General features: G+C 37.2%; 1 protein-coding gene across 1 annotated transcript; it reads left to right on the forward strand.

Annotated features, from left to right (window-relative positions):
• The first annotated feature begins 620 nt into the window (after positions 1 to 620).
• On the forward strand, positions 621 to 6,429 carry SUMO2 (small ubiquitin-like modifier 2). The gene is given in 4 exon segments (XM_019472183.1): positions 621 to 645; positions 648 to 820; positions 4,132 to 4,203; positions 5,759 to 6,429. Coding segments are annotated over 4 exon segments (333 nt in total). The 3' UTR covers positions 5,822 to 6,429.
• The last annotated feature ends 5,490 nt before the right edge of the window (positions 6,430 to 11,919 follow it).

The following is an 11,919-nucleotide window of genomic DNA, read 5'->3' on the forward strand; positions in this document are numbered from 1 at the left end:
TTGAATCTTCTCTTTGCCTCTCCCGTGATACTCTGGATCGGAATACGAGCGACGGAGTTGAAAGTTGGTTCTCTGCAATTCCTGCGTGTGGCTTCTAATGGGAGCAAGAGGATTGGACTGCTTATTAAGGACGGTTTTTTCTTAAACGTTTTCTGAAGGAGAAAGCTCGGTTCTTTTCAGATTTTGTCACCTTTTCAAACACAGTCCTTTAAAGTATCTTGAAGTTTTCTTCAGAAGTACCTCAACTGATACGAAAAAGTTCGAGATATAGTAAGAAAGAGACTTGCTGGTGGTTGAGATCATCGTTATCACTTTATTCCTTTGATTGGGAGCAGTAGTGTTGCATATTATTGTGCCCTTGATGGAAATAACTTTTGGGTTTTTTTTAAATTTGTTGTAAAACAACTGGCCTAGTAACTTCATTGCTACTTTGCATGTTAACCAATCTCAAGAATGACAACTAATATTAGTAGGGTTTGGGGTTTTTTTTGGTGTGTGTGTGGCTTTTATTTTCAAATAAAAAGTACTGACTTTTATTTCCTAATTCAAAGTTTCAAGTTGGTAAACAGCTATAATGTCTTTATTTCCTCCTTTTTAATGACCTGTTGCACTTTGGTAAAATGTTAACTTCTTGTTTCATACCTTTTAAAAAAGTGTTGGGTTTTTTTTTCTTTTATTTCCTCAACAGGAAGGAGTGAAGACTGAAAACAATGACCACATTAATCTGAAGGTGGCAGGGCAAGATGGGTCTGTGGTGCAGTTTAAGATTAAGAGGCATACACCACTTAGTAAACTAATGAAAGCCTATTGTGAACGACAGGTATGGTTCTTGTATGATCATCAGGAGAACCGGTGTCTGGGGGAGAGGTGATGTCCGTAGAGATAGATGAAGACAGTAAAGTCTTGAAACTGTAACTATGCAAAATGATAAAGACTTAACAGAAACAAATTCTGTTGTGGAAAGTGTGTTGTTCTTAGGATCTGTTACAGAGTGGACTGAGAGGGTTGTGACAGGAAATGGGTAAAATAAAAATGTGTTGTTATCTTTGTGAAATCTGCATTATAGGTGTAGGCTGTTGGGAGGCAACTGTTACTCTGCTGCTCAAAAATAGCAGTATGGAAAGGGTGGGTTAGGAACCTGCAGTATGAACTTAGGATAGAGAGTTGAGTGATAGTAAGAGGTATTTTTATAACTGAGTAACTTCTTGGTCTGGTCATAGACTTCTGATTTCTTAGTTCAGTATTATTGTATTGAGATGAGAGAATATCAATGAGTATTTCAGGGTTTAAAGGTGTCTTAATTGTCTAGCTTGAGAGGGAGCTTGTACATTTAATGACGAGCTTTATTTTTTCTCTTGTGGCCTAGTCGTCAAATTAATCCTTTGAGGGACAAAAAAAAAATGTATTTTACTAGTGTAGTGGCAACTGCAGCCAACCTACTAGGTTGCAGGCAGCTATTGCAATTTTTAAAAACATCTGTGTAAGAGTGGTGCTATTTAACACTTTCTTCTGAAGCTTTTGATTAGGAAAATGTCTCTGCTGTCCATGATTTTTTAATGACTGTCTGCCTTTAAAAAGTTCCATCTCTACAAAAGTGTTTGGAATTGGGGAAGGTTTTTTTTAAACACAAATATTCAGTGATACCATCAAATACAATAAAATCAGTATAAAATATTGAGGTAACTATTCCACCACCAAGAAAAACAAACTCTAATTCACATACAGAGTGGTAAAACCTCTTTGGTTTACCCTTTGCCACAATAGGATAGTGATACGAGTAAAGACAGGGAAAATCAGCTCTTACTGGACATGTGAATGTGTTCTTGTATGGGTGTTCTGGGATAAATTAGTGGATGTTTGAAGCTGTGAGCTCACTTTTCCTACCTCTGTCATACAAACTCATGTTATATTATGCAAATCACTATGTATTGCTTTTTCCAAACAAAGTGCAGTTATATCTGTCTTTTGGGGAGTTTGAGGATTGGTTAATTGTCTGTAAAGTCATGGTAAAGATGATTTTAGAAGTACCATTCATACTTCAGTTACTTGGAAACAAACAAAAGTAAGATTCTAAAACTTTGCACCTAAATTTCTACTCTGCTTTAAAAAAAAACAAACAGCAAAAAACCCCAGATGTCAATTGGAGGCGTAAAAAAAAAAAAAAAAATCTTTAGAATGGGAGACATTTTTTCTGATTTCTGTTTTAAGCTGGTAGGTATCCAAAGGATATTTCTGTGGAGATGGACTTGTCTTTAAATTTTATTTCTTAGGTGCTTACTTCTCAAACTTTGTTTAAAAGCATTTGTTCTGCATGTCTCTAAAAGTTAGATTTTGTTTGTGTTCCTAACTAGGCATACCCAATCTTAAAATCCTTAAGCTGTGGACTTTAGATTTAATTTTGGAGAGGTGGAAGCTGCATATAGTAGAGAATTTAGCAACTTTAAAGAATGAAAATCATGTATTGCATGTGGTAGACCTAAAAAGGGAAGTAATGAAACCTTGAATGATATGTTTAGAAGATCAAGACTATTTGCGATTATTGTAAGTGGGGAAAAAAATCATCCATGGAACATACTTAATTTTTTGTGGATACTAATCTCACCAAGGTACAGTTTTTCGCTGTGTTTTAAGTGGGGAAAAATCATCCATGGAACATACTTAATTTTTTGTGGATACTAATCTCACCAAGGTACAGTTTTTTTTTCAACTAGCATTTATTCAGCTCATAAAGTTGCCAGCAGCCTGCAAAAAGCAAAAATTTGCTGTGTTTTCAACTAGCATTTATTCAGCTCATAAAGTTGCCAGCAACCTGCAAAAACCAGCACTTTTGGAATAGGAAATACATATTTTAAGAAAAACAATGTTGGAGAAAATGGCTCAAACCAAATGTTGCTGTGCAAAAATGTGTTGCTGCCATGACACTTAGCCACATGGTTTTCTTAAACAAGATGATGTTCTGAGCGAACACTGCAGAATCTTAGTCACGCTAGAGAAGGCATTTTGCTGTGAACTATAAAGTCTTACCAAAAAGTTTACTCATATTCTTTATTAAAATATTTTTCCTGACAAATCAACTTCTCAAAAATAATTATTACATGAAGTTTTCTTTTGTGTGTTACATCTGCTCTTGCATGGCTAAATGAAGGCTGCTTTTCTAATTCAGAGACGCCAAAGCAGCACCATACAATACATTGGATTTATTTCAAAACCAACTAGACTTCTTGTATTTTTAGATACTCTGTAGAGAGAGTAGATAGAACTGTGAAAGAAGTAGACACCAAGGTTCTTGGTTCTGGTTGTATCATCAAACTTCATTCATCTTCCTTTGCAGAATGTAGCGTGCTGTAGAATACCTTTGAAAACTAACTTGTGAATTTGAAGCTTACGTTATTAGTAGAAGGGATTGTTGCTCTTCAGTTACCTTTTTTAATCAGTTGGCTCAAGCGAGAATGAGAAGTAGTCTTCTGGGGATGGAAGAGGTCAGCAAAATGACTATTGTGTGGTAGAAATGCTAGTTCAAAGTACTATTCAGTAGTTTCTGGAAGTAGAAGATTCCTTTAGTTCTTTTGAAAGTTGCAGCTGTGCATGGAAAAACTTTGTTCCATTGATTTCTTTTTAATAGGAATTCAAGGTCAAAAAGTTGCCATTGGCTACTCTTTGCTGCTGCAAGAGTAGATGGTGGTTGCATTTCTGGAAAAAATATTTGAGAATACCTTTGCTTTTGGAGAAGATCAAAAAGGAGTATTGAGTATTACTGTTTGACATTTGTTATCCAAAGTGTTGCATCTAATTTTTAAGTGAATTATTATTAAAAAGCACTATAAAAATCTTGGCCTTTGGGGTGAGACTTGTGTACTAGAAATTGCTTTATTTTAACTTGCAGTCAGTGGGGGCACTGTTGCTTCTCTTAGTTATTGGACACAATACAATTTTTAATACAAAACAGATCGCAGGGATTTGTAGTGAAATGCCTTAAAGTCAGTGTATGAGGGGAGTACCAAAACTACATTGTGCATTATGAATGGTGGCTTTTAATGATCATGCTGCAATTCCAGTGACAAGTTCAAGAGAAAACTAGTGAGTACTTTTATACCAGACTTACTTCCCTTTGTGTTACTTCTCTTTGTCCAGGGGTTGTCAATGAGGCAAATCAGATTCCGGTTCGATGGGCAGCCAATTAATGAAACAGACACACCTGCACAGGTAAACAACAGAAGCAAGACTAAAGAACTGTATTTGAAATTTGCTGCAGGAGTTGATGCTTCTGTTTCATACGAAATACTTGTGTAATTGTATATATTAGTGATACAACTTGATCTTTTTTTACCATCATTTTGGCATAACTAGTTTAGAATTATTGGAAATGGAATCTAAGACTTCAGTCTGTATCACTGTAGTAATAAAATAGGAAAATAAAGTACAGTGTACAGATGGTGAGTCTTGTAAAACTGTCACTTTATTGAGTCACAGCTCCAAGATAAGAATTAATCTTATCGGTAAGTTAAGAATTGAGTTTTTCCTGAAGCCGTGGATTTATTTTTTTATAAAAGAATGTTATCAGAGGTCCCGTTTGCAAACTTGCATTTGTAATACAAAAGTAATTTTCTGTTACTTGAAGCTCTGTTTCAGTGGCATAAAATTAATGGATACTGTGAAGTTTGGGTTGTCTGTTTGTAATTGGTTAAAATGAAGGCCATGCCAAGAACAGAATGGTTCACTGTGACTCTTGAGTATTTTTCTGTGCTGCTCCGCGTAGCTGTGTTTAATCAGCCTTTCCAAGTGGTACAGTTTTATATGCTTTTCAGAACCACTTGTTACAAAATAAGGGACTCTTGTTTTTAGAAGGTTTATAGTAGATCTGTATTTTCTAAGCAGTTGCTCCAAAGAATATGCCTCATATGGCCACAATCTATGCAACTTTTTAACTTGAAATACTGATAATTGAGGCAACAGGGTGCTTTTCTCTCCATCCATATTGTGCTGAAGCTAAGGATCAGTCTATTTATAGCTGTGGTAAATGCCATAGACCAGTTTGATTTCCTGGAGCAGAAATTGACTGTTTAGAAATATAACTTCCATTAGTTATAGCGACTCCTTCAATCTTAGTACAGATTTTGTCAGTAGGTAACATTAACATCCCAGGAATATCAACTGTAAAAATTACGGTGAAAAAAGAGAATTATATTAATGAAGTAGCGCTGTTCCTCACTGGCTGTTTGTTACACTGTCGACCATGTAAAGTGTTTTTAATTTTTTCTGCTTGCTCGTGCTCAGTTTTACTGCCTGGTTGGGCTAGAGGCCTTAATTACAATCTGCTTTCTTTAGTGCTGTAGCTGAAGCCATTTGCACATTTGAACAACAGCAGCAAAGTGGAATTGTGGCAATGTTCTCAGGTAAACTGAGGAAGTAAATAGGAGAAAGAAGATGCAATGGCAAAGTAGGCAACAGAATTAAAACATTATGAATGCCAGTCTTTTCCATAGGGGTCATACAATGCATCCTGAAGTTACATTCTAGAATTCATTCTAGGACAACAGCTATCAACTGGCTGCTTTTTTTTTTCCCCCATGTAATTTCTTTCCTTTCGAGTGACGGTGAAGTAGGTTAAATGTACAAAGTGATGATGATGGAGGGGAGCGAGGCTGGTCTGGTTAAGTTGCATAAAAAGTAAACATGAAGATAGGAAATGTAGGAACAACCCAGCCTATAGTAGATATCCGAGTAGAGTTGAAAGCCTTTTTTCTCTTTTCTGCTATAGTTGGAAATGGAGGATGAAGATACAATTGATGTGTTCCAGCAGCAAACAGGAGGAGTTTACTAAAAAAACCAAACCAAACACACAAAAAAAGAACCTGCTACTTTCCTCTCCAGAACTGTGCTCCCACAGACGACACATTCGCAATTGGAAAAATGAGACTTGGTTCAGCCACATCCTGACTACTGCAGTATAGTTTTCTCTCTTCTCTCTCTGATTTTTTTTCCTATTCCTTCTATTGTACATAAAGTAACTGGTGTATGTGCACAGACATAATGCATATTTTTTTTAACTAAATGGCCAATGGTATGTTTTGATCAACATTTAATGGAGATGGGGTGGGAAAACAAACTGGTTCTGTGAAAATGCCCCTTTCTCTGTTAGTGGCATGCTCCTTCTACTTTTATCTTTATATTCCAGTAAGTTATTTTGCTCTCACTGTTTAAAAACAAAAACCTTGCATACCTTGTTTGATTGGATAATTTCAATGTTTTTCTTTTATCATTGTAAAACCAAGGACAATTTTATAACTTTTTTGTACGTAGCTGTTACATGTAGAGCAATCTCTGTCTAAGTAGGGGTAAATTACTCTTAAAAAAAAAAAAAAAATCCTAGATAGTTTTCCCTTCAAGTAAAGCGTCTTGTTGTTTAAATAAACTTCTTGTTTAAAATAACCAGTTTTCTTTATTTTTCTGTGGAGTAATAGTACTCAGCACTTGTATTTCTTTCTCTGCAGCACTTTATGCTTCTCAATTCTCAGCTTTCTATGCGGTAAGTAAGCATAATCCCCTTTAACAGTCAGAAGACTTGGAAAATGAAAGGTTCCTTGAGACCTCTCAGTCAGTAGCTGAACTGGAAATAGAAGTCAGTTTTCTTTTGATTTTTTTTTTTTTGTGTGTGTGTATGTTCTGCTAAGCCAAAAGTGTTTGATTAGGCAAACTGCAAAATAGTGGACTACTTACTAATGCCTTTGGGTTGAACTCTTTTGTCAGTCTTTAATAGAAGCATCAATATTGTTGTTACAGTAGTTTATTTAAAACTCTGTATTTGAATGCTTTTGGATGTAAACGTTAAGCTTAAAAAAGCAAATAATTTCGTTAACCGTTCAGTTTACCATGGTATCAAATGGGACATGCTTGGGAATGTAAAGCAAAAATAAAAAAATGAGTTCTGTTTTTGGGTGTATTTAGCTATGGTGGTGTAGATTCCAAGCTCTGCCTTACCATTGTGGTGTTCCTGCTTGAAAGGGGAAGAGGCTTGAAGTACTGAAGGGAGCTTGTGACAATGATGTTTTTCATGGGTCTTTTCCACAAGGCTGCTGTTCTTGAGTTTTCTCACAGGGAAGGTCAGAGGTTGCGGTGAAATCCATGGATGTTCATGAAAGATTACATACCTGTCTACTCAGCAGCCCCAAAGCATTCTCTGATGTCTTAGGAATGTTCCAATATTTTGCAGTGTTTGCAGTAAGTTAATGCTCTTTTAGGTATTAACTTGTTAGCAGAACTCACTTTTTGGTGGTAGTTTTTGTAGTAGTTAATTCAAGAAGCAATTATTACATGCTAGGCCTGTGCCTGCTGGATCTGGAAATTCTTTAACTTTGTGGCAAAATGATGGGTCTGTATTTAGCTGATGGACAATGATCTATTTGACTTCTGTCACGATTTTAACACATTTGATATTACATTAATTGCATCTAATGGAGATAGAAGAAAAATAGCATCTTTTTTTGCAGTTGCTTTTGACTATGTGGCTGAAGAATGTAATCTACTGTATGCCATTGTTCTAATTCTAGGAAATTCTGCTGCTAAGCAGATTATTTCTTAATCTGGTATGTATCTTGTAGACTTCTGTGGTATATTGCAAGGTTGGAATTCCCTTTTGTGAACCAGTTGTTTTCATATCCAAACCCACAAAGGCCTGGAAAAAACTTCTTTTGGGGAAAAAATAAAAGTGGGTGGTGGTGGTAATATATTTCAACACCTTTCATAGTTTAGACATGGAATATGTTGCTCCTTGGCTTTAGACTCTCTGGCTTTCAACCTGGCTAGACTGCTGATAACTGTATAAAATTCTTTCAACTTGATGTCATGCCAAGACTTTTCCCAGGAGAAAGCTGTCTTTATCTTGTTTGGCCAAAAAAGATGTTTGGACTTGCCTTAGTTTCTGAAGAAAGGGTGAGGTCTCCTTAAATACAGCTTTTTTTCAGCCCAACTTAAGACTGTGAAGCTCAAAACTCCCTGTTCTATCTTGCCTACTATTTTTTCTTTCCTGAAGCAATATAAGTCAAGTGACAGGTACTGAACAGCATGCTTTCAAAAACAATGTCTTAATTTCCTGAATTAGTAGGGTGGTACTTCATCTGTCATGAACTCATGTGCAGGATTCTTACAACATAACATTCCGTTAGTAACATGAGACCATTTAACATTAATTTTGATTAGCTTACTAAAATTCCCCTGTACAAAAATGAAAAACATAGGCTTTCGTACCTTTGAATTGATGTGACAGCTTTGGAAATGCTCCTTAATTGAGCATAAATTGAAATTTTCTCTAGTATTTAGCAACAGGCTATTAAAAAAAAAGAGGCACATTGATCACCTAAATTTCTCCATTTCTAACATCTTTCTGCTGTTCACCTGAGCTTGCTCCTCATATTTCTGAAATATTTCCTCTAGCAGTGCTGAATGGTGTTTATGTAAGATGGTGACTGCAATCAAAAACTGATAATAAAACGGTCTTTTCTGAGAGGTGTTCCTTGATTAGATAAAAATCAAGAAACTCTCAAAGATCTTGAGTGACTTAGTTCCTCAAGAGCTTCAAACATTTAACTTCCATTAGTCTAGCAAACTGTTAGGTGGACTGGCACATTCTGATACATATTTGTGTATACAGCAATGCAGAAATACCTGCTTTTTTAAAAACTAATTTTTTAGAACTCTTCTTGCATGGTCTTGCAAATACTCTCCTTATGACAGGACTTGTTGCTTGTCGGTACTGCTTCTCTGCTGCTTAGAGAACGTACCTGTTGATTCCTGTTTGCTGGGACTACCTGTTCACTAAGAAAGCTACTGCTAGGGGTGATGATTCGGAAGTGGCATGAAGTACAGGGATATAAACAATTTGGATCAAATTATTTGGAGTTCACTTAGCTGTTTGGCCTGGCTTGATTTGTAACAGTTCTTATGTTTACACTGGTAGCTTAATGGACTACAGGAAGTCCAAATGTCGGAGGATAAAGGAAAACTGGGCAAAGAGGTCTTGTCATGCTAGTTGGGAGGTAAGTTTTTCATGTTTATTAAACAGCTGGGATCTTTCAAGAGGCTGGGCAAATTATATCATTACCCACAATTCTCAAATAATGTATTCTAAAGTGATTGCCATGCAATTTAGTTAATATTCCTCTCATGGTTTTTCAGTGAAAAAGAATGGAGTAAGTCATAATTGCATACAATACTCTAGCAAGTTCTTGTGGATGATAAGACCTTGTCTTTAGCGTATGCTGGGTCTTTAGGCCCTCAAACAGTTTCAGTGGTGGAATGGTCACTACCGGTTATTTAAAAAGATGAAACCAAAATTGTTTGCTTCAGGCATCTGAAGGAAGGCATTTTTATTCATGTACAGGGGGGATAATGACAGATTGAAAGCACAGCACCACTGATTTTGGTGGGACCCTTAGTTAACACCTGAAAATCAGTGCCTTAGTTTTCTGCACAAAGGGGGTAATACCCATTTAATAGGGCCCTTGTGAGGATCAATAGTAAGTGGCCTGAGATGCTGGTTCAAAAGGGGTTCTGGGAGTGCAAGGCTGTTCTGAAATGGAATACGCGAAACTGCCAGGAGCGTAAGGAAATACTTCAAGTGGTAATGTGAGAGACATCTTTGTGCTGGCATATGGAGGTGTTCTCAACAAAAGAAAAATTCCTGAAGTAGTACTAAGATAATTGCTGCTGCAAGATAACTACAATACCAAAACAGATACAGCATCTCTGCAAAGGTTATGGCCAAAGCCAGATTATCTTCTCACAAGAATATTCCTTTCTAGTACCTTCACTTCATTACTTCTGGGTCAGACAATGTAATGTAAGTGCTGTCTATTTGTCTGTTGGATACTGGTTCTATTGTGACTGTTACTGCAACATTAATGAAAAGGTATAACGTGACTGCCTGAAAGAAATAATACTTCCTATGCTTCAGTTGGAAAGAATTTAATTTCTAAGGAATAGCAATTTGTTTTCAAAGCTAAAAATGAAAAGCTAGATGCTTCCTTGATCATAATCTATTAAACTGAAAGGGAACAATAAATTGAAGGATTTTTATTAGAATTTTAGATTGTGGCCATTTCTCAGTACGCTTGTATCAGCTGGTGTGATGGACTGTTGTGGAGTAATAAAAGACAATCTAAAAGCATTTAAATAACTTGAATTATTCTTAATTATGTTGCCACTGTAATCTAATACATTTCATTCTCTGGATTACTGAGGTTTGTTCATTCTGGCTGTTAGCCGGTTGCCAAATGGAATGTGTTCTGATAGTGAATAATTTAATCCTCTCATTTATCTTGCTTTTTTGTACCTAGTGTCAGAATGAATTGGTAGTACAGCACTTCTCCTTGGTGGTTAGGATGTAGGAGTGTGAGGATGAATAGGAGGTGGAAGACTGGATTTTGATCCCTGTTTGCAGTTTTTGGTTGGCCTTCAAGATGCTTAATTACAGAGGTTTTCTGGTTTCTTCACTAGTAGCATGAGACTAATGGTCTTACTCTAACATGGAGATGCTGGGAGGCCCAGCTGGTATTTATGAATTGGTTTGAGTCCCTTTGAGGGGAACAGTTTTCCTCTTCTGAAGAATTTCAGCATGTGTGGGAGGGATGAAGTAGGGCTGGTGGTGCTATGAAAGAAGTGGCTCACTGTCAGCAGAGATCCCAGAAGTAATGAGGGTCTGTGGGGTGCTGTAGAAAGACAACAGAAGTGTGTGAGTTGGTGAGGAGCTGCAGTGGGAATGGGGACTATGAGAAGAGCTGTAAGTTTTGACAATTAATTAATCCTGAGATGAGGATGACTTTGGAGCCCTGGGAAAAGACTAAGGTTGTGGAAGGCCAAATAAATAGTAAATAGATTGTTGCTCCTTAGGAAAGGAATATTCTCCAGGGGGACGTGGACGCAAAGGACACCCTTTGCGATGAATTTTGTGCTGGTTTTGGTGGCTTAGATCCCCCCTTTCAGCATCCAGTCCATAGATCTCATTAAAGCACATCTAATGCCCTGCAAGGGCTCTTGAAGGATCACTTGATTAAGAAAACTTCGCAGTTTAAGCAAACTTGGACAAGACAAAAGTGGAATGAAAGGAGCTCTTTGAGGACTCTGTCAGGACACTGACTTCCCCTTCCAGTGATGCTTGTCTTTTTTTCTACTAAGGAACAATGCTTTGGAGTACGCTGCCAGACTTGGTAATGCTGGATGCCCAGACGAGAACAGCAGCATGAATTGGCCACTCTGCTTTTTATGTTGTTCAGAACTACATCTCTGCAGCTTTGAGAGGAGTCTGGACATTGTGATTCAGGCCTCCTTCCCAAACAGTAACTTGCTGTTATGAACTTTACCTGAAGATGTAGAGGGGCACCAAAGCAACATTCACAACTCTTGCAAACTACAGCATCTGCACGGTAGGATAAACCGTTGAATCTGTAGGATACCAGTCTTCCACTGAACTTCCACCATGCATTGCTTCAGATGTGAAAGTCTTTGACAGCTGCAAATCCAGCTGTAACAAGGATTATTTACTAGCTGAGGCTTACTTTTTACCTTCCGCTGTGAATGAACTGGGGGGAGAAGACAAGACTGAGTCAAACAAAACCTCTTTTTTGTACGATGTGCTTGGAATAAAGAAAGAAAGCGCTTTGTGACTGCCATAAATAGCAGAGACTGGCGTGAAGAAGAAACCCTTGGTCACGGGAGGATGACCAAGCTGAGGCTTTTCTCAAACCAATGGTATCTCTCCTTGTCTAACCCTTGCATTTCCTGGGGTCTTGTTTAGACTTCCAGATGCTTTTTGCATTCATTCCCAGTTGAATTTCAACAACAGGTGGAATTTTTTGGTGTCTGAGTTTTTCAAACAGCTGCTGAGAATTGTTCTGGTCAAATGTCATCATCCTGGGAAGGATCGTA

Source organism: Aptenodytes forsteri, unplaced genomic scaffold (genome assembly GCF_000699145.1).
Source record: "Aptenodytes forsteri isolate BGI_AS27 unplaced genomic scaffold, ASM69914v1 Scaffold563, whole genome shotgun sequence".
Lineage (NCBI taxonomy): Eukaryota > Metazoa > Chordata > Aves > Sphenisciformes > Spheniscidae > Aptenodytes > Aptenodytes forsteri.